Genomic DNA, 22,682 nt, shown 5'->3' on the forward strand with positions numbered 1-22,682 from the left:
TTCTGACAGACTAATGCAAAACAAAGAGTAACAAAGTTATCAAAATGACTATCAACGGATGTTCCAGCCTCTTTGTTCAAAAAGCTTAGGTCCAAATATGCAACTTTACTAGCAAAAAAAAAAATAAATAGGTCATACTGTGTGGATTTACTCTCAAGCATTCTTTTCTGTAAACCATTACCTGAGGTCTTAGTAAATGCAGCTAGAAAAAAAGTTCTGGTTTAGCTAACTGCTGATAAGTCACTTAACTTCTCTAGCTTTCACTTTGATGAATATGCCCTAATCCAGCCGTGGGCAAACTACGGCCCGCGGGCCGGATCCGACCTATCCGGTGCGGGCCGAAAGAGCGGAGGGTTCTCTTGCTCTCCCCTCTGCTCCTTTACTTTGGATTTATATTAGTTCACACAAACACTCCATCCATGCTTTTGTTCCGGCCCTCCGGTCCAGTTTAAGAACCCATTGTGGCCCTCAAGTCAAAAAGTTTGCCCACCCCTGCTAGAATCTAATCTGTTTCTTATTTAAGGATATTGAAGGACAGAAAATGTTTTCTACATATATTTCTTTTAGCATTAAATATACAGGTCACTACTGTCTTCAAATGTATGGGGAAAGATCACGGCTATGGAACCAATAAGCAGTATTTAAGCAGGAAAGATAAAAGAAGATGATCTGATTCTAAACCCTGTTTTAGAGAGGAGAAAACTGATCCAGAGAGCTGTCACGCAGCTACATGGTTATAAAACTGGGACAAGAGATAGGTTTCCTACTGCCTGTTAATTCCAATTGAATTCTCTAAAACTGATTCTCAAGAAACTGAATTCCCACCCCTGCTAACCCACCAATGTGGTCTTGTTGGATCAACTCCCTATGTGCTATAATAATGCCATGTCATTCACTTAATTCACTGTACCTCTTACAGCATGATCTGTTACATTCCCCATGTCCACAGTGAATGAGCTTCCCCAGAATCAGGAATTCTCTAGATTTTTGGCTCTATTATGTATTTGCGTTAATCTTGAATCAGTTTTTATTTTGCTACCAACCCATTTTTACAACTTATATTGTGAGATGGTGGGAAGCCAGCCCCCAAGAATTCTTAGAAGGGATCAGTTAAGTACATTTCTCTTACTGATCTAGGCACTATTAAATAGTGGAGTTTTGTGGTGTCCTAAAAACTAAAGTTAAATTGAAATTTAAATCAGAGAACTTTAATGTGGAAGGGGTCTTGAATTGGGTTCTTCAGTTAGAGGAATTAATACTATGAGTTTTTTGCCTTGTTGGGAGAAGATAGACTTTAAATTCCTTCATACAATTAAAAGAGCCAGAGAGAAATGTGTGGAAAGGGCACAGTTCAATAATACAGTATGTTGTAGCTTATTGATATTTGGTCAGTATATATACCTTATTTGTGATCTTAAATGGACTTTTCTTGATTGTTGCTCTTGACCATTTCACATAAGTTGCTACCAAAACAAATATTCTATGGAAAAAATTTGTGGAGTACTTTTTAAAAATCACTTTGAAAATAAGTGGAATTGTTAGAGTTGAAAATACTGAAAGTAATTTTTGCATTTTATTTTTTTTGATTTGGGAGGGGGCATTCAAGTGATGGGAGTTATGCTGCCATTTTGGTTAACTTATAATTTAGCTAAACTCTGGCTGTCCTCATATTACTTTAATGAGATTGAATGGAAGATGGGAAGGAATAGTTGGAGGAGAAATGGGAGACGGGTGAAAGTGTGCAATTATATTGGGAATTGTGATGGCAGCAGGTCAGTGGACAGTGGAATCCCAGGATTTGAGGGAATTTTTCCAAGATCTTTGTGTATATGTGCGCATGTGTGTGTGTTGCGGGGGGCGGGGGCGGGGGCGGTGGTGGAGGATAGTATATTGGAGAGGGCCACCTGTGCTGCTGAGGGTTATTTTTGAGTTAGGTTACTGCTGCTTTTAAATATGACTAACAGTGATTCAAAGATTAAATGAGATAAGTTTTAGCTAGAAAATGCCTTCCACATACTGAACTCTAAATTAAAGTTATTATTCAGCCCTGGCTGGGTGGCTCAGTTGCTTGGAGCTTTGTTCCATACACCAAAAGGTTGCAGATTCAACTCCCAGTCAGGGCTACCTAGATTTCGGGTTCAATTCCTGTTGGGGCTGGAGGCAACTAATTGGTGTTTCTCTCACATTGATACTTCCCTTCCTCTCTCTGAAAATCAATAGAAATATATCCTTGGGTGAGGATTAAAATAAAACGTTGTTACAGCCAATGTGAAGAAAGGGCTCTGCCATAGAATGCTGAGGCTTCAACTGAATACCAATAATGTAAATGAGAAATCAGAGACCTGGCCAAGAACTTCCTATTTATTAAAAAACAAAAACAAAAAAACTGAATATGATCTTTGTCTCTTGTCTCATTACGTTTTTTAATAAATGCTTAATACTAAGTAGTGCCCTAGTAAGTCTTGAAGGAAAAATATTCCTCAAGATATTTTTTTAATTCTCACCTGAGGACATACTGATTTTAGAGAGGGAGGAAGAGTGAGAGATGTGAGAGAATCACTGATCGGCTGCCTCCTGCACGCTCCCCACTGGGGATCGAGCCTGCAACCTGGGCATGTGCCCTCCCCTGGGAATCGAACTGTGACCTCCTGGTTCATAGGTTAACATTCAACCACTGAGCCACACCTGCTGGGCTTTTAGCTATTATTTTTGCTAAGGAGGTGAATTCATTTTAGGAGAGCGGGACAGATGGGTTAGGGACATTTTTGTTTTATTAAATAGAGAAATAACATGGAACTGAGTAAAGAGGACAAACTTAAACTACATAGTTTTATTCAGCTCTTAGTCTGAAAAGAGGAAGAAATGGGGAAATAGGAGTTTGCTTTCCCTCTATAATTCAGTGATTAAAAAGGACCTGAGGGGCGTATGCCAGACCTTAGTAGAGTATATGTACCATTTTGTTTGCCTTTGACTAAAGAGAAGGCAAGAACATGACAAAGCCATTTTCCATTGTTTGAGACCTCTTCGCGCATTTGTTTAATGGCAAATGGGTTTAAGAGAACCTTTAGGCTGTCTCAGTGGGCATTGATCTGCTACCCTCCTTTTTTTGGTGAGGATATGGCTAAGAAAAGAATGGACAGATGCATACTAAATTTGGCTTTAAGAGTGATGGATGCATAATTTATGTGTAAATATGTGTGGTTAAGTCATACATAAGTGATACGCTTATGAAGTATACTGCGTGCAATATTGAGGCTGAGAAATAAAGTTTGTTAGAAATACTTGTCAGTGGGCCATTCATTAATTCAGTCACTAAACCAAATTCAAAAGCACGTGACCAGCATTTGTTTTTAAATAATGAAACAGCAGGGTAGAAAATAGTAAGAGTATGTATTAAACTGTGGTTGAGCTTAAGCAGTTGCTATTCTTGTAGGTCTAAAATAGTCAGATATCTGCAGTTTCATATGGTTCAACCTAATACGTGTGTATCGATGTCAGTGAAATGCACTGATCAAAGAGCTTGGTTCAAACCCAGTTTCAGAATCTAGGGAGAGTATTACCCACTCCCTCTGGCATTGTGGAATGAATTGGGGCAGGTTGAACTGTGGGGGGATTCAGCACATTGCAGTGGTAGTGGGAAAGCTGATAACATTCAAGGTAAAAACGGGTGCTTGAGAGCTAAGAGTTGCTGTGTTAGTGCATGTTTTTGTTTTTAGTTATGACCTTAGCTAAAGTGGTGAGGCACAAGTGGTGAGAAACAACTTGCATGTTATTTTGTGCATTGCAGTCTTTTTTTTTTTTTTTTAATATATTTTATTGATTTTTTACAGAGAGGAAGGGAGAGGGATAGAGAGTTAGAAACATCCATCAGCTGCCTCCTGCACACCCCCTACTGGGGATGCGCCCGCAACCAAGGTACACGCCCTTGACTGGAATCGAACCTGGGACCCTTGAGTCCGCAGGCCAATGCTCTATCCACTGAGCCAAACCGGTTAGGGCTGTGCATTGCATTCTTGAATAAAACTCTCCAGATACCCAGTAGCAAAATTAAAAACCAATGGCATTCCTGTCCATATTAAAGGAAAATTATTAGGGCTTCAAACATTTTTCTGACGTGTTTTAAATACTAGATTTCTTTTTTTAAAGAAATTTTTTTTTAAATATATTTTATTGATATTTTACAGAGAGAGGAAGGGAGAGGGATAGAGAGCTAGAAACATCGATGAGAGAGAAACATCGATCAGCTGCCTCCTGCACACCTCCCACTGGGGATGTGCCCGCAACCAAGGTACATGCCCTTGACCGGAATCGAACCCGGGACCCTTCAGTCTGCAGGCCGACGCCCTATCCACTGAGCCAAACCAGTTTCGGCAATACTAGATTTCTTGCCACCTGATTCAGAACAATAGATTGTGTTCTGAGGAGAATGTTGGGTTTACTCAAACCTGTTGGGTAAGCTGATTTACTAACCTTTCTGAACTGAATTACAAATGGATGACTAGAACTTTGAATATAGAAAGGAAGTGGCAGCATGGGACTAAGGTAAATTTAAGAGTACTTAACTGATTAAAGATATGGAAAGGTATAAAGCATGTGGGCAACTGTTCGTTCTTCTCCCCTTTACTGTATTTTACAAGTAGGTGAAAATGGACATGCACATATAGGGCAGTGGTTTTATTTATTTGTTTATGGCAGTGACTTTAAAATTGGAACCCTGGGGTTGTACAAAAAGGCAGGTAGACGGCCAAACAAGCCTGCCTGAAATGGCCTTAATCTGATGTCTGTTTTACTAAGTTTACTCTTAATAAATCAGAGGAGATTAAAAGGGTTCTCCTGGGATTTATGTTTTATCCTTGAAGCAGAGGTTCTCAGCCCAAGCTATATATGAGAATTACCTGTTTAACTTCTTGAAGATATCCATGACTGAATTTGATACCCAGAAATTTCAATTTAGTTGGTGGATGGGGCCTGGCATTCATTTGTATTTCTTAAAAGCTCATAGGTTATTCTGATGTGTGGCCAGTGTGAGGCACCTCTAAGAGAAAGCTTTCATTTACTAAGTACAACGTTCTTAAAATTCTTAACCCCATTCTATAGATGAAACTGGGCTTGAGGGTATCAGTGTACTTGGAAGTGTTATATTGAGAGGGAGCAGACTCAGAACCTCGGGTTTTTGATTTCTAGCCCAGTGCTGTATTACCACAGCAACCTGTTTTCTACTAGACTACAGGGGATGGAGGAAGTAAGGCAAGTCAAGTACAAATTCAAAAATGTAGGTTAAAAGGGACCCTAAAGAGTCAGGTACAAACCCCTCATTTCACATACAAAAAATTTCAGATCGTTAGAAAGTATGTGATTATTTTCCAAGTAAGTCAATAAAAATGGCCATCACTTTGATGACTTCTTATATGTCAGGCCAAGCAGTTTACATCATTGCTTAATTCAGTCCTCAGCTCTGTGGAATCCAGATACTATTTTATCCTTATTTTATGAATGAGGAAACGTGCTCAGAAAAGTTGAGATTAAAACCCAAATTTCTCCCATGAGAACCTGAGCCAGCAACCACCATACTCCTCTAACTCCTAGTCGGTCCTTATATGATTATTTTGTTAGAGAGAGAGAGAGAGAAACATTGATGTGAGAAACATCCATCTATCAGCTGCCTCCTGCCCTGACCTGGGATGGAACCTGTAACCACTCCAACCAATTGAACCACACCAGCCAGGGCAGTAATTACATGATTTTTGAGGAGGGCTTGCATGCTCACTGGCTAGAATGGATCTGAAGGTGTTTTTTTGTTTTTTAGCTTTTATTATTATTATTATTATTATTATTATTATTATTATTATTAAAGTTTTGGAAGTTTAGGCCCAGCCTAAACTTTAAGAATGGAAAGATTTTAATCCAAACAAGTGGTGTGCTTCAAGTTTTTGTGGTAAGCACATAAATCCATGCCTTCTAGAAGAGAAGAACTTACCTCTGGCTTTTTATGAAAGCCCAGAAGAGCGGTTAACCAATAGTATAAACTCCTAACTGGAAGGAGGAGGTTATGCAAAGAGGAAAGTAGTTCAATTTTATGGAAATACTGAAAAAGATCTGCCTTGAGGAAACATGCATGCGTTCCTATTATGTTTTTGTAAGCAGTCATTCCCGAGCCCTCCAAGTGTGTCTGCATTTGTTGCAGGGATAGATTTACCCAGACAGGTGGAAGAGTCATGACTTAAGGGTATAAACAGCTGCAGAGCTCTGGAATAGTCTTGATAGCAAAGGATGTGGCCATTCCCAGCCACCAGGCATTAACAGCCTTAGAACAGGCCTTCAAATCAGAACGACTATAATTTTGGTCTAGTGCATGCACCGCCCATGACAGCTAAATATTAACATTAAAATGTAAAGAATTTCCAGTCGTTTTAAAAGGGATCATCTTGGCGTGCTTTCTGTTGCTGACTCAATGGTGCAGCCTTGGGACTGTCAGGTTTCCACAGGAGATACACAGTAGGTACTCAGTAAATGTCAATGTGGAGTAGTAATTTTCATCCCGTAAGGAGCATGCCCTAACTAGCCCACCATAAGTAAGGCAAATAAGTGTATGGAAACGACAAATCTGCCCTGCACTGTGGGTTCCAACTCACCCGGAACGAGCTTTCTCCTTTGTCAGGCAACTTTTTTAAGTGACAGCGAGCATTACTCGTACGAAGCATGGGGCAGGTTTGTCCTTTGTCCAATCATCGCCGAGATTTGAGGGTGGGGGAGGGGGCACTTCTCCAGACCCTCCCTGACCAGGAAGCGGGCGGGTTTAGGTTGAGCCTGGACCACCACAGCCCATAGTGAGGCAGCACGATGCTTGGCACTCCGGAGAACCAATAGGTACGAAGAGAGCTATTTGAATCGGCCAATGCCGGAAGGGAGGGGGCGGGGTTTACAAGCCCTATAAAAGCGGTAGCCGTCCAAACAGGCGGTGGCGGAGGCTTCTGCAGTGGTCGCTGTCGGTGGGGTGGGGAGCTCCTCTGCGCCCCTCGGGCCGGATCCTTTCTACTCTCTGGTACCACGCCAGCCTGTCTCACTTCTCGGCGTCATGACTACCACCACCACCTTCAAGGGCGTCGACCCCAACAGCAGGAATAGCTCCAGGTGAGGCGGCGGTCGGCGCCACGCGGGACTCGGGGTCAGAAGGGCCGCTGCCCAGCGGGGCCACGCGGGCCGAGTTGCGGGTCGTTGGCGGTAACGTGCCCGGAGCGCCACGCTTGCGTCTGGCCAGGCGGCGGTGCTCAGTTGCCAGTCCCGCCTTTGTGTCTCCCCGCGAGCCCTGCACGCTGCCCCGCCCGACTCCCTCTGCTCTCATTCATTCCTTCCCCGGGAGCGAGGGGCCGGGACTCGCCCTTAAAGCGCCGCGGGTTGTAAGTTGGGATGTACCGAGAGGGTTCGCGCACTCCCGGTTTTACCGTGGCCAGCCCGTTTCCAGGGCGGTGGTCTTAGCCTCCGGGTGCCCATACAGTTTACGGGGCGTCTCGTCCAGGCCCCATTGTCTCACCCCCGGGCCACGCGCTCCTGTCACTTGCTCGGGGCAGGTGGCGGCTGGGCGATCGGCGAGGCAATAAGATTCCGCGGTCGCAGCGAGCGGGTCTGGCGGGCTTCTACCTACTGGGGCCGGTCTGGCAGGTGGCACTGGTGGTCAGGCAGGATGGTCATCGCGACCCCCAACTCCTTCCTTTCCAGGACCCAACCGTCAGCTCTTGCCAAGTGCCTCCCTTCTGCTAACAAAGGAAAGACCCCTGCTCCTTCCCCTCCTGCGCCCACCTCCGAACGGGAGAGGGAGTGTGCCAGTCCGAGTGGGTTTTCTGTGTTCAAACCTTCGGACCTCGGTCTTTGCATCCCACCTCTTTGACGTTTGTTAAATGAGTTCATCTCTGGCCCCGGTTCCCTTGCGGGAGGAGGTTTCCTGTTCTTGGGCGGGGCCGGAGACATCCATTGTCTCTTCCGTGTACTATTTCCACTTGGGAAGCCGGGGCCTTTCTGGCCACTTATGCCACTGCGTTTGGGGAAGGGGCACTGGGCGCCGTGTTCGGACTGGGACCCTTTTCCAAGCGGTTGCCTAACTTGGCGGAAGGGTTTGGACCCGGTGGAACGTGCCCACATTGTCTGGGCTGCTCTCTAAGGTGCGATACGGGCATCTCTGGGATCCTTGCTCAAGGCTTGGAGGAAGCTTAGACTCCACTTTTTTCTAGGCATCTGTTCTTCATCGATGGTGATCTGCAATCATGGGTGGCCAGCCTTGGGGTCCTGAGCAAGTGGCACAAAGGGAGCCATTTTGTGGGGCTAAGAAGACAGCCGTGAAATAGCGGTGTCTCAGGGGTTGGAGAACTTGGGGACAAAAGCAGGCCTCAGCATTGAGTCTTCGGAGGGAGCTTTGGAAACGACATTCCTTTTTAATTCATTCCTTTCCCTTTCGCAATGTAGAAACAAACGGGAAAGATTTTTAAAAACTAAATTAGTGGTTCCTGGGAGGACAGGGGAGCGTGGGTAGGACACAAAATACCGAAGAGGGTCCCTCCCTCTTCTGTTGTCATCCTTCCAATGAGATCATTTTTTAAGAGGACACTGGAACAGACTGAACCTTGGTTCTTCCGTTTGTGCCACGGGGTCAACTTTCTGCGGGTCAGAATGTAGTGGTTGGAATGCTAATGGGTAAAAAAAATCTGAGGGTTTATCCTTTGGGGTTGAGTTCGGTTTAGTGCTTCATAAAGAATTTCGCTAACCTGGTCAAATGAATCCTCACACTAGCTTTTCGATATGTATACTTGAAATGTCAGACGGAAATGAGTTTTGGTTCCGCACAGTAAGTGTTTTAATTCACCTTTTGTCATCAGTTTCTCGCCAGTATTGTGATCTTGTGATCTCGGGACTGTAGCATTGTCCTTTTATTTACTTCCTACCTTTCCTCCTTCCATAATCTCAGCTAATGCTCCTAAACTTCTTTTCCCCAGTAACATCCTCCCGGCCCCCTAAACGTGTTACACATTTAGTCTCGTTAGGAAATGATCTGCAAAGATCATATGGGAAGTCTAGGATTTTAAGAGAGAAGAAAGAAAAAGTAATTTTTAAAACATTGCTATCTGCAGTACGTGGAGACATTTTTGTTGAGTCTCAAATATGTAATCCTGATTTAGTTACCATGTGTGTCGCTCAGAAGGAGTAGTAGGGCCTGAAGAAGTAAAATTGATATAATTTCTGTCTTATGATCCAGTTCCTTTGTTTGGGGATGTCTGGCTGTTACAAATGGGCTCCACAACACTGACGTCATCGGAGTAGGTACTACCTGCTGTTACAGCAGGAACATGGACCTTTAAAAAGTTGAAATGGTCAGAGCTTTGATTTTTTTTTTTTTTAAGCTGGTGTTTGGGTACTAGTGTCTTTTTTTTTTTTTTTCCAAGGCCAAAAAATATTTCCCAGCCCATTAGGGTTCTGAAGATTTTCATCTGGCTAAAAATTCATAAGGGTTTAATTATGATGGTAAGGGAAAAAAAAATCACTAATCTCTAGGGCCGTGGTCGGCAAACTGCGGCTCGCGAGCCACATGCGGCTCTTTGGCCTCTTCCACAAAATACCACGGCCTGGGCGAGTCTATTTTGAAGAAGTGGCATTAGAAGAAGTTTAAGTTTAAAAAATTTGGCTCTCAAAAGAAATTTCAATCGTTGTAATGTTGATATTTGGCTCTGCTGACTAATGAGTTTGCCGACCACTGCCCTAGGGAATAAAGGGGGAAGACAATGAAGCAAGTTAACTTTTGGGGTACAAATGTTGAAAACCTAGTCACTTCAAACTTTCACATGAGAGAAAGCCTATTAAGAATTTATATCTTTAATTATTACTTAAACCATTTATACCAACCTAAAATTATCATCTTTATAAAATGTATGCCTGAACACACATAATCTAAGTGGTATTTAATATCTGAGATTTTTTTTAAAAAACCCACAAACCAGTGAGGTTTTAAATGTTTGACATGTTAATAAGAGAACACAATGGATTTCTGCCCCCATCCCCCAAGGGAAATATAATGACACTAGAGGCCCGGTGCACGAAATTCGTGCACGGGTAGGGTCCCCAGGCCTGGCCAGCGATCAGGGCCAATCACGTTCCCCGCCTCCCTACCTCCTCCTTCCTTCACTCCCTCAGCGCCCCACCACTGCTGCTGGTCGCCCACCATGTTCTGCTCCGCCCCCTGGTGGTCAGCGCATGTCATAGCGAGCGATCCAACTCCCAGTCTCCCGGTCAAACTCCTGAGGGGACAATTTGCATATTAGCCTTTTATTAGACAGGATTTTTATTTAGTGTAAATTGCGTACTGAATTTTACTATGGGCAGACACAAAAATTAGATTCAGGGTAGGACACTGGAGGACCTACATAAGAAACATAAGACAGTTTAAGATTAGGAAGCAAGAAAACTAACCAGAGTACCAACTCTGTGGGTTTGTAGTGTAAAGAGAAAAATGGCCTGTGTGGTCCCCTGTATCAATGCCAGGAGCTGGGGATCTGGGTTCCGGTCCTGTCTGTGTCAGTTTACTAATTTTGGGCAGTTGATTTGGAACTTCTCCGGGCCTGACTTGGCTCCCTTCAAAATGAGGCTGAATCCTGGCCGGTAGCTCCGTTGGTTGGAGTGTGGTCCCGATACGCTACGCCAAGGTTACAGGTTTGATCCCTGGTCAGAGCACACACAAAAAAGAGGCTGTTGAACTGGATAGACAGGGATTTTTCATACTTTTGAATCTCAAGGCACACATAAACGAATTACTAAAATTCTGCAGCACACCATAAACATATTTTTTGCCAGTCTGACCAAAAAAATAGATATAATTTTGATGCATTCATACCGGATGGCTATTGTTGTGTTGGTTGTTGCCATTTTTTGTTTGGCAATCTAAGGGAAAAGAGGTCAGGGCCCCTGACTGAATAGTCAGGTATTGCATGCTTTAAAAATTCTTACCGGGACACCAGCTGCAAATCGCTGGGATAGAGCAGAGCCCAGCAAATTACCACCTGAGGGCAAACCCAGCTGGCCTCAGATCTTGACATTTATAAGTGGTTGGGGAAAAAAAAAAGAAGAAGAATAGTTCATGACTTATGAAAATCAAATTTCCGTGTCCGTAAGTGACGTTTTATTGGAGCACAGCCACACTCATTCATTTTCACGTTGTCTGCGGCTGCTTTGGGCCGTGTGATGAAGTTACACGGTTGTGCCAGACGGCAGGACCCACAAGCCAAAAATACCTCCTACCTGGCCCTTTCACACAAAGGATCTCTAGTGTTTTTACCGCAGGTTCCACCTGTTACTCTTTTTTTTTTTAAAAAAAAAATATATTTTATTGATTTTTTACAGAGCGGAAGGGAGAGGGACAGAGAGTTAGAAACATCAATGAGAGAGAAACATTGATCAGCTGCCTCCTGCACACTCCCTACTGGGGACATGCCCGCATCCAAGATACACGCCCTTGACCGGAATCGAACCTGGGACCCTTCAAGTCCGCAGGCTGACGCTCTATCCACTGAGCCACACCGGTTCCGGCCACCTGTTACTCTTTGAGGGCATGGAGGACGTGAAGGTTTAAGCGTCACTGAGGGGGCCTGGCCAGTGTTGCTCAGTGGTTAGCACAGGCCCAGGAACCCAGAGGTCATGGTTCCATTCCAGTCAGGGCACATGCCCGGGTTGGGGGCTCGATCCCCAGGTGGGGGCCTACAGGAGGCAGCCAGAGATGTTTCTATCTCTCTATCCTGCTTCCTTCCTCTCTCTCTAAAAATCAATTAAAAAAAAAAAAGTCACTGAGGGAAGGGTGGAGAGGGCACGAGGTAGGAGAAAGTATGAGGTGGAGAGAAGCCCGAACTGTTGGGGAACAGTGACGAAAGTGGCCTGACTGGCTTGGTGACGAGGGCGGTGCCGAGAGGAGGCCACATGGGTAGTTGGCGAGGTTTGTCTGATTTCCTTCAGTTCTGCCTAGGCCTAGCCAGACCTCGCCTCTGGCTGGTGGGTAGCAGGACTAAGACAGCACAGGGAGCCTGGTGGGAAAGGACACAGGACAGGCCAGGAGATCCTGTCCCTGGGGCAGGAAGGGGCAGTGTAAGGGAGCCGAGGCCAGGGTGCCGCCCACAGCCGAGGGGGCAGGAGCCCCGCTGTGGGAGCGCACTGACCACCAGGGGGCAGCTCCTGCAGTGAGCGTCTGCCCCTTGTGGTCAGTGGGTGTCATAGCGACCGGTCCTTCCTCTGGTCGATGTGCATATTAGTCTTTTATTATATAGGATATTATATAGGATGTAATTGGGTTTATATTTGTTCTCTAACCTTTTTTATTCACTGGGTTTTGGGTAACTTTTTTTTTTTTTTTTTTAATATATATTTTATTGATTTTTTTACAGAGAGGAAGGGAGAAGGATAGAGAGTCAGAAACATCGATGAGAGAGAAACATCGATCAGCTGCCTTCTGCACACTCCCCACTGGGTATGTGCCTGCAACGAAGGTACATGCCCTTGGCCGGAATTGAACCTGGGACCCTTGAGTCCACAGGCCGACGCTCTATCCACTGAGCCAAACCGGTTAGGGCTGGGTAACTTTTTGTATCCACTAAAGGCAAATCTCACTGTAACGTGTATAGCTTTCTGTTGTATGGCAGACTTGGATACCTAACCTCCTACTATTGGATAATTAGGGTATTTCCAACTTTCCCCAGATGGACCTATGTATAGGGGGTCCTTGTACATATGTCTGGTTATCTACTTAGGATAATTTCTGGAAGTAGAAATGCTGATTCATATAAAATGTAAACCTAAACAATTGATACACATATCAAAATGTTCTTTAGAGCCCTGGCCGGTTTGGCTCAGTGGATAGAGCGTCTGCCTGCGGACTCAAGGGTCCCGGGTTCGATTCTGGTCGGGGGCGTGTGCCTTGGTTGCAGGCACATCCCCAGTGGGAGGTGTGCAGGAGGCGGCTGGTCGATGTTTCTCTCTCATCGATGTTTCTGACTATCTATCACTCTTCCTTCCTCTCTGTAAAAAATCAATAAAAGATTTAAAAAAAAAATGTTCTTTAGAGAGTTTGTACAAATTCATGCTGGGAACTGGCATTTATTTTCCATCCTCACCAGTCTAATGAGCAGAAAACCCCCAGAAAACTGTCATCTTGGTGTGTGTGTGTTTTTTTTAAAAGAGTTTATTTGAACCAAACTAACAAGATATGCAGGGGAGCAAGATCTCAAATGCGCCCAACTATCATCTTGTTTTAAATTTTATTTGCTCATGAGGTTGAATTTTTAATATTTAGAGGCTATCCATATTTTTTAATTGGATATTAGTACCGTTTGTCAGTTTTTTTGTTATTTTTTAAATAGTTTTTTAAGAGCATTGCATTATACTAGCAATATTATCCTTTGTCAAACGTGTGTATTTTTGCCGAGTTTAATCTGTCCATCTCATGATTTCTGGCTTTCATCTTGTGCTAAGAAAGAAAGCCCTTTTCTTCAAGACTAGGACACATCTGTACTTATTCCAGTATTTTTGTTTTAGTCTTTTTAAAAAATGTATTTTTTTATTGGTTTCAGAGAGGAAGGGAGAGGGAGAGAAAGTTGGAAACATCAATGATGAGAATCATGGATCGGCTGCCTCCCACACACTCCCCAGTCGAGCCCACAACCCAGGCATGTGCCCTTGACCGGAATCAAACCTGTGACCCTTCAGTCCGCAGGCCAACGCTCTATCCACTGAGCCAAACCGGCTAGGGCTGTTTTAGTCTTTAAATGGAAATATTTGGCTTAGCTGGAACTTTTTGGTAAATGAAGTGAGTTAGGGACGTATATGTTTTGTTTCATCAAAATGACTAGCCAGTTAACTCATTGCAATTTCCCCCACTGATCTCAAATACTCCAGCGGCAGTCTTTTTGAGAGAGAACGCTTTATCTTGACAGAATTCTGGGAAAAACAGATCAGATTCTCTCACTAAGTGATAAAGCATTTAATTAGTAGATTTGAACAACTCCATTAACAAGCTTGACCTAGTGGACATATAGAGAACATTGGCAAATACACTCTCTCTTCAAGCATGTAGAGAGAGACTTACAAAACCGACCATATATTAAGCCATAGGCACGTTTCATCAAATTTCAAAGGATTCATGTCATAAAACTGTTGTCTGTCTGTGTTTTAATTAAAAGCTAGAAATCAATAAACTATAAAGATCCCTATAATTGGAAACTTACAAATGCACTTCTAAATAACTTATGGTCCAAGGAAGAAAATAATGAATATGCTAAAATATTTAGAATGGAATAGTAGTTTAAAACAAAAAAAATCAAAACTTGGGAATGCCTTTAGTGGGGTATTTAGAAGAGAATTTATACCTTAACTGTTTTTCTTTTTTTTTTCTAATATAAGGAGCTTACTTTACAAATGACTACCGTATTTGTAAAGTTGGATGAAATGGACATATCCCTAGAAATTTGTTTCTTATTCAAACTGACTTAAGAAGAAATAGAAACCAGACCTCTCCTATCTCTAACTCAGGCATCGAATTAGTGGTTAGAAAATCTTTCCATAAAACCATTTCCATTCTCTGTGCTTTTGAGTTTTTCGAGGGAGGGGACAGGTTGGTCAGCCTGTGGCAGGAAGATTCGGAAATGTGGAAGTGCTGTATTCGTTGTTGAACAAAAACCTATGGGTGGTGTCCGCAGGTGCACGCGTAGAGAACGTGCCGCGAATCTTACCCTTAACGTCTCATGTCGTCTTCTCCCTGTGGCTAGTCACTTGTGTTTACCAGTGACAGTAGTGAGGTCCAAGCATGTAACAGGGCCAGTCTGTGATGCTGAGACAGGAGAGACGCTTTATTATTACCTTTGCTTGGCCTTCTAAAGTGGTCTAGTTAACTTTTAATATGTATAGTCTTCCATTTTTTATTTCGTTGAAAATAAAAATGGGAAAAATAAGTAAGATGTGCTTCTGAACTTTGTACATACAGGGTAGGGCAAAAGTAGGTTTACAGTTTGAATGGCAAATGACACAATAATCAATAAGTAATAATACAGCTATCAGAATAAACTGTTTCGCGTACTCACAACCGTACACCCACTTTTGCCACACGCTGTGTATCCAGCTCAGCCCAGGAGGCGAGGTCCCTTAGGACTCTTGCCATTTCCTAAAAGGAGCCGCCAGCCAGGCTATTGTTGGTGATGACTCCCGGGCTGTTGTGTGACAGACCACCTTCCTACAGGTATTACAAAGCTGCATTTCTGTTCTTAACGCCCAGTGTTGAATTTATACCCCAGGGAATCAACTCCTCCGTCCCCATCAGCAACTTGCTTTTGTGGGAGGGAAGGGGAATGAATGGACGAGGGGAAAAGGTGCCTGACCACATTTTTGCCAAGAAATGTGTTGGTGCGGTTTGACAGTTCTGTTTTTCCCTTATTCCTAGGGTTTTGCGGCCTCCAGGTGGCGGATCCAACTTTTCATTAGGCTTTGATGAACCCACAGAACAGCCCGTGAGGAAGAACAAAATGGCCTCTAGCATCTTTGGGACACCCGAGGAAAATCCCCCTTCGTGGGCCAAGGCGGCAGGTATGGCTTAGGACTGATTGCTGGTCAAGGGGACCACCCAGCGTGAAACCACAGCTGCCATAGGGCCTGTGAGCCAAATCTAGCTTTCATCTTACAGAGATAAACAGCAGTGAAAGCTCCTCATTGGAGGAAAGACTAGGACCCCGTCTCGCGTGTAATATCTCTCGCTAAGAAAGGCTTTGCTTGCCCTGACAGGTTTGGCTCAGTGGATAGAGCGTCGGCCTGCGATCTGAAGGGTCCCAGGTTCGATTCCGGTCAAAGGCATGTACTTTGGTTGCAGGCACATCCCCAGTGGGGGTTGTGCAGGAGGCAGCTGATCGATGTTTCTCTCTCATCGATGTTTCTAACTCTCTTTCCCTCTCCCTTCCTCTCTCTGCAAAAATCAATAAAATATATTTAAAAAAAAATAAAAGAAAGGCTTTGCTTTAGGTCTTCCTATTCTGTTCCTCAAGGAAGTGTCTTTTGATTCAGGTGCCAAGTCCAGTGGTGGCAGAGAAGATCCCGAGTCGTCTGGACCCCAGAGAAGGAACTCCTCGGAAGCCAGCTCTGGAGACTTCCTAGACCTGAAGGTCAGTGTGACAGTCGGGGAAGAGGACAGGCTTCGAGGATATCTGTTTAGAAATCAGATTCCCCTGTCGTACTAAGAACTTCAGTTCTTCTCCTGGAGTTTCCCATAGAGGTTGTTGGGAAAGGGACTGGGCAGTATTGGTGATGGATGATTGACAACTAAAGAGAGGGAAGTCAGAAAGGGAATAAACGTGACCGTGCTGTTCTGAGGTCTCTTCAGCCGTTAGGATTGGTCTCTCCCCTCCGTGTTGATTTTCAGGACTTGCGACTCACAGCACACTCACTTCCTGTGTATCTCAGATACGGCGGTATCTCTGAGTTCAAGGACTGTTTAAATTGTTGGCAAACGTTAAACGTCCAGTTGTTTTGAGCGGAACTCAAGGACTATAGCACCGCCCCAGAGCCCCCAGCTGTGTGTCTGGAAAGCTGGTAGGGTGTCCTCCGGAGTAGGGATTTCAGGGCACATGGAGGGTGGGAGACCTGTGGCAGGGGCTTTGGAATTGTTATATGCCTGTCAACCCCTAGGTCAGAAGAAAGGGGGGGAGAATGGAAGGACAGACTTACCAGTTTCCCATTCTGATAAAAGAGCCTCTGAAATGCTAATTGATATAGGACATCAGTGTAGATGTTAAGATTTTTTTAAAAATTATTTTTAATTTATTGGGGTGATATTGGTTAGATGTTAAGGTTTGTTACATGTTGGGAGTGTTACTGGCACCGGGGCAATTTGTCCAGCATTGTCCCTGGTTGAATACAGGTTACTTGTTGTGATGCAGCCTGACCCTGACCTTGACCGCATCAAAATGAAAACACTTGGTTTCAAAGACATAGTAGTCTCTCTGAACTGTGACTGCTTTATTTGTATGTTGCAAAATTAAAATCCGGAGTAAAATTTTAATCTCTTTTCTTTTCCAGGGAGAAGGTGACATGCATGGTGAGTACTTCCGAAGCCCAAATTTCTGGTTCTGTAAATGGTTTTAGAATCCAGTGGAGCCTGGCCAAGTGGCTCAGTTGGGCTTGTATACTGAAAGGTTGCAGGTTCCATCCCAGGTTGGGGCATGTACTGGAGGCGACCGATGGATGTTTCTCTCTCTTCCTTCCTCTCTAAAATCAATGAAAGAATCGATTGGAATTTTGATTCAAATCATGTCTTGGGAAAGAGATTGGGACTGCAATCTAGCTTTGCCCAAGTGCCAGCATACTCTGGGTGGAGGAAGTTAGCAAACATGGCCACATTTGGTGCGGCCAGCAGTGAGAGCAATGCTAGAAGTGTGTGAGAAAGGATTAAAAAACCCAAATCCTTGCCCTGACCGGTTTGGCTCAGTGGATAGAGCATTGGCCTGCGGACTGAAGGGTCCCAGGTTCGATTCCAGTCAAGGGCATGTACCTTGGTTGCCGGCACATCCCCACTAGGGGGCGTGCAGGAGGCAGCTGATCGATATTTCTCTCTCATCGATGTTTCTAACTCTCTCTGTCTCCCTTCCTCTCTGTAAAAAAATCAATAAAATACATTTAATAAAAAAACCCAAAAAAACCCAAATCCTTTACAAATATATGTACATTATTCAGGCTGGTATTTGTTACACTTAATGAGAGCTTTTTAGTAAAAGGGCTCTGGCAGTTCAACCTTGGCCCATGGCATTGAGCTTACAAAGTTTGTTTGATTTTTTTTTTTAATATATATACCAAGGTGCTTATTTATCGAGACAATGGTAACCCGGTGATCGTATAAATGATGACCTAGGGGGCAGATGTAAATTTTCATCTCCATGGAAATGAGCTATTGTCATTTAATTATTTTAATCTGTGAAGTATTTATTGGCATTTCCTTAACAAGTGCCAGAGAAGTCCTGACAAGTGTGATGCAGAGTTGACACACAGCAGGCGGCAGCAGCGGGTAAAAATGGAACAGGTGGAATGCAGCTATCAGGCCGTCTGGTCCGGACGTGGCTTCCTCACGGCCTCTCCTACCCTTGCATTCTGTGGTGCAGCCTCCCAGGCAATCCGATGTTGAAGAGCCACATTCCTCTTCTGTCCTCACAAACAGTGTTTCTTTTCTTTGCTTCTTTTTTTTAAATACTTTTATTGATTTCAGAGAGGAAGGAAGGAAGAGAGAAAGAGAAACATCAACGATAAGAGAATCATTGTTCGGCTGCCTCCTGCACTCCCCACACTGGGGATCGAGCCCGCCATCCAGGCATGTGCCCTGACTGGGAATCGAACCATGACCTGGTCTATAGGTCGATGCTCAACCACTGAGCCACGCCGGTGGCTCACACGGGTGTTCCTCCACAGAGTGGGGAGAGCTCTTCTGAACCTCTGTGAGCATGACCCAGGCGCGTGCTCCTTGGACACATTGCCTTTGCACTGGCTGAAGATGGATTTGTTTTTTGTTCATGTCTAATTTGTTCCGTTTGAAAAGACTGTCCTGCAGGTAAAATATCTTCTAGGCTTTTCGATTCCACTGCTTTTTGTAATTCTGAAATGCTTGCACTGTTAGACCTTATTTAGCCACAATCTTGACTCACTAATTTTGGCCAATGAATATAATTAGGGATTTGGGGAGCCTGGAGAGTATGTGAGAACCCTGAGGAAGTTATGAGAGGATGTGCCATTTGTCCTGCCGAATAATTAACAACCCTCCAGCCCAGCTCAGTTCGTTACAGATTCTTTTTTTTTTTTTTTAAATATATTTTATTGATATTTCACCTAAAGGAAGGGAGAGGGATAGAGAGCTAGAAACATCGATGAGAGAGAAACATCGATCAGCTGCCTCCTGCACACCTCTCACTGAGGATGTGCCCGCAACCAAAGTACATGCCCTTGACTGGAATCGAACCCGGGACCTTTCAGTCCGCAGGCCAATGCTCTATCCACTGAGCCAAACCGGTTTCGGCAACGTTACAGATTCTTCAGGTAAATCGCTCATTGAGTTGTGTAGCATGACAAGGCCTTCCTCTTTTTTCCTCCCAATGTCATCCATTTGCCACCCGATTATTTTGTGTTCCTGATAGCTGCTTTTACTTTCTTTGTCATAACATGACAAGGGGCCTAATCATTTCAGACACATCTGGTGGAGTAGAGGTCAACCCCAATTCTGTTGCCAAGTTTACTTCAAAGCCAAGCTATTCTGCTCAGTTTAAACAAAACAGATTTTGTTTGGACATAAGGAAAATTGCCTTCGACTTTTGAGCAATTAAACACAGGAGTGGCCACAGGGAGGACTTTGGAAATGTATAAGGAAGAGGAAATTAAGGCCTGCTGTTGTTTAGTCTCCATATGTGCTTTTCTTTATTTTCTTCTCTTTTTTTGGGGGGGTATGCTGTTACCTCGTTGTGAAAGAGAACATTTTATTAATAATAAAAGACAGGAGATGGGTGGAAATGAGCTTGATTTAGCTAAGAATCACTCTGTAGAAATTAATTGCCACGGCAGAGCTGCAGGGTAATTTTGTGTCCTTTAGAAGTACCCATGAGCTGCTTGGCCCCACAGACGGTGGAGAATTCAGGGAGATCTGTGCAGCGGGGCGGCCGTGTCCTCGCAGCAGGAACGAGACCGCTCGCCTGGATAACGTTGGCTCAGCCTGAGTTCATTGTCTGTCTTCATCTATTTTTTTTTAAAAATATATTTTATTGATTTTTTACAGAGAGGAAGGGAGAGGGACAGAGAGCTAGAAACATCGATGGGAGAGAAACATCGATCAGCTGCCTCCTGCACACCCCCCACTGGGGATGTGCCCGCAACCAAGGCACGTGCCCCTGACCGGAATCGAACCTGGGACCCTTCAGTCCGCAGGCTGACGCTCTATCCACTGAGCCAAACCGGTTTCGGCTGTCTTCATCTATTTTGAATTGTTTTTAAAATGTGGGTTTTGGAGGTTTGTATTTGTAGTGCACTGGACACATTTTCTTGGGTTATATAAAGGGACACTTATTGTGGGACTTTGGTCCTTGATGGTGATGCATGCGATCCCGTTTCTTGCGTAACAGGAGTGTAGCAACAGGAACTGAAGGGTAACCGGCCCTTTCTCCCCGAGCTTCAGTTCATAGCCGGAAGGGCTGTCGCCTTGGAAAGCATTCCTATGAAGAGTTTCGCTTGGGAGTTCAATACTGTAGAACATTGTGTGTGTCATGTTATGTTACTTCTGCAGAATGTCCCAAACATGCAGCCAGTGCGACGTGACCGGCAGCAGGAGCTTGTATCTGAGATTTTGGTGTGTTTCTTTCTGAGCTAAGACCACTTCTCCCTTGGACTTCTCAGTTTCAGGAGGCTAAATAAAGACTTGGTACAAGTGGTTTCAGGAACATGAACGTTTAACGTTTAGTCTTTGAAGAACTTAGAGAAGCTATGTATTTTTTTTTTCGAAATCAGAACTTTTCATTGGTGTCCAGTAGGCATCCATATGGAGTTCCCACATAGCAGATAGCATAACCGATACTTCGGCTTCACTGCCTCCAGGGTTTTGGAACTCCCAAACTGGGAGGGAACACGTCTCTTTAAGCCCTGGCTGGGCGGCTCCGGTGGCTGGAGCGTCATCCCGTACATCAAGAGGTTGTGAGTTCTGTCACTGGTCAGGGCACGTACCTAGGTTGTGGGTACGATCCCCAGTTGGGGTGCACACAGGAGGCAATTGATAGATGATGTTTCTCTCTCACCTCTCTCTAAAATCAATAAAACATAGCCTTGGGTGAAGATTGGAAAACTTTTTTCTCAGTTTATGGTAGCGTTTCTCCCATGTCTGCTACTAAAGGTGCCTCTGTGTGTGATTATACTAAGGCAGGTATTAGAATACTCAACTGAATATGGTCTCACACGGAATGAAAGGAGACCTGGATTTTCTTTAAAAATCTAACATGCCTTAAAACTATGAAACTCTTCGTAGAAACTTCTTTTCACAGAAAATACCGAGTTTTTTCTTTTGCAGTTACTTTTTTTTTAATATATTTTATTGATATTTTACAGAGAGGAAGGGAGAAGGATAGAGAGTTAGAAACATCGATGAGAGAGAAACATCGATCAGCTGCCTCCTGCACACCTCCTACTGGGGATGTGCCCGCAACCAAGGTACGTGCCCTTGACCGGAATCGAACCTGGGACCCCTCAGTCCGCAGGCCGACGCTCTATCCATTGAGCCAAACCGGTTTCTGCACTTTTGCAGTTACTCTTAACTTTGAATCAGTGATGTCTCTGATTTTGCAAACCACCTGGTTAAGAATATATGCTTGTTGGGAGTTTCACAAATCAGCCAGTGAGTCCATCAAGCAATATCCAGGATATTGGACAATAATACACCAATTCTAAACACTGTCATATGGAAAGTGCCCAGTTAATGAGAGATGGGAGTGACCTGGTTAATGGAGGTGTTATTATTACAAGCCAGTAGGGGAAAGGTGGACTCGTTCATAAATGTTGATGGTGCAACTGGCCATCTGTGTAGTTAAAATCAACCTCACCCAGTAATCATGGACATGCAACATAAAACAGGAACGCAGTTAACATGTTCCTCCCATCAGTCCGGCAAATGTTAAAGCAAGGTGGTTAGGAAGCGGGGGGTATGCAAAGGTGTCAGGAGGGCACACATTGCTTTGTGGGGGGGGGGGGGTATGCGGTGGGACGTGGCACAGCCTTGTGGGAAGGTACGGGGTAGTGTTTGCTTTACAGTTTTGTTTGCAATGCTTGGGCCGGTTGCTCGTAGAAGACTGGATATATATAAACACACACACACACACAGCACTTTAATTAAGCAAGGTGAATTATGACAGTGTGTATAAATGTGGGCACATTTGCAAAAGAGTGAAAAAAAAAGGAAGTTGATCTTGTTTATGTTAAATACAGGGAAAACAGTATTATATGTCACGTGCTGGATAAAATACACGTAAAATATGCATGAAACAAATAAAACCAAACCCTCTGGGCGTAGGGCGAGGAGACCCATGTGCAGGTGGATTAGGAGTCAGGGATCTAGAGCTTATCTGTGATGTTCTAATTCACAATATTCATGTCTGTCTTATTTGTGTCACTGAGAAAAGAACATTCACAGAACAGGGCCTGGGGACATGGTTGGTGGTGGTGGGTTGCTTCTGTCTGCCTCTAGGTATGTTTTGAATCTTCCTAAAAAACAAACAACCTAGATGCTTCAGATTCACTGGGGATCGCTGTTAGCCTTCCTTTCCTTCTGTCTCCATAGAAAACGTGGACGTAGACTTGCAGGCCAGCCTGGGGCAGAGCGAGGAGAAGCCGGTGCCCGCCGCGCCCGTGCCCAGCCCGGTGGCGCCGGCCCCGGTGCCGTCCCGGAGAAACCCCCCCGGCGGCAAGTCCAGCCTGGTCCTGGGCTAGCACGGCTGTCTGAATGCTGTCGTTTTGTTCGTTTGTCTGTTTCCTCCATGCTTGTGAACTGCACAACTTGAGCCTGACTGTACATCTTTGGGATTTGTTTCATTAAAGAAGAAGCACTTTATGTACTGCTGTCTTTCTTTCCCCCTTTTTCTTTCTGAAGAGCAGGTTCTTCACCCGTCCTC

General features: G+C 44.3%; 2 protein-coding genes across 3 annotated transcripts in view; one reads left to right on the top strand and one right to left on the bottom strand.

The window, feature by feature from the left end:
• The first annotated feature begins 6,955 nt into the window (after positions 1–6,955).
• Positions 6,956–22,621, top strand: JPT1 (Jupiter microtubule associated homolog 1). Its single transcript, XM_080677234.1, has 5 exons — positions 6,956–7,131; positions 15,455–15,597; positions 16,069–16,166; positions 17,080–17,098; positions 22,352–22,621. The coding sequence occupies exons 1-5, from the start codon at positions 7,076–7,078 to the stop codon at positions 22,498–22,500; spliced, it is 465 nt and encodes a 154-aa protein (XP_080533360.1). The 5' UTR covers positions 6,956–7,075; the 3' UTR covers positions 22,501–22,621.
• The window catches only part of ARMC7 (armadillo repeat containing 7), a 29,438-nt gene continuing 17,394 nt past the window's right edge, over positions 10,639–22,682 (bottom strand). Inside the window, exon 4 of one of the 2 annotated variants that reach the window (XR_013961038.1) lies at positions 10,639–10,701. Coding sequence is in view for 1 of the 2 variants with exons in the window: in XM_080677232.1 (XP_080533358.1) it covers positions 18,132–18,226 (95 nt within the window). In the remaining variant the exon portion in view is untranslated. Of the gene's footprint in view, positions 10,702–17,726; positions 18,227–22,682 lie in introns of those variants that run through there. The other variant, XM_080677232.1, reaches the window with a different exon arrangement.

Source organism: Plecotus auritus, assembly GCF_963455305.1.
Source record: "Plecotus auritus genome assembly, chromosome: 7".
NCBI classification, from domain to species: Eukaryota; Metazoa; Chordata; class Mammalia; order Chiroptera; family Vespertilionidae; genus Plecotus; species Plecotus auritus.

What these genes read in the sequence shown, in the direction of transcription:
- JPT1 (XM_080677234.1), top strand. Translation starts at nt 7,076, where the DNA reads ATGACTACCACCACCACCTTCAAGGGCGTCGACCCCAACAGCAGGAAT. An exon ending in AACAGCAGGAATAGCTCCAG is followed by an intron (nt 7,132 to 15,454) that starts GTGAGGCGGCGG and finishes CCTTATTCCTAG; the next exon opens with GGTTTTGCGGCCTCCAGGTG. An exon ending in TTCGTGGGCCAAGGCGGCAG is followed by an intron (nt 15,598 to 16,068) that starts GTATGGCTTAGG and finishes CTTTTGATTCAG; the next exon opens with GTGCCAAGTCCAGTGGTGGC.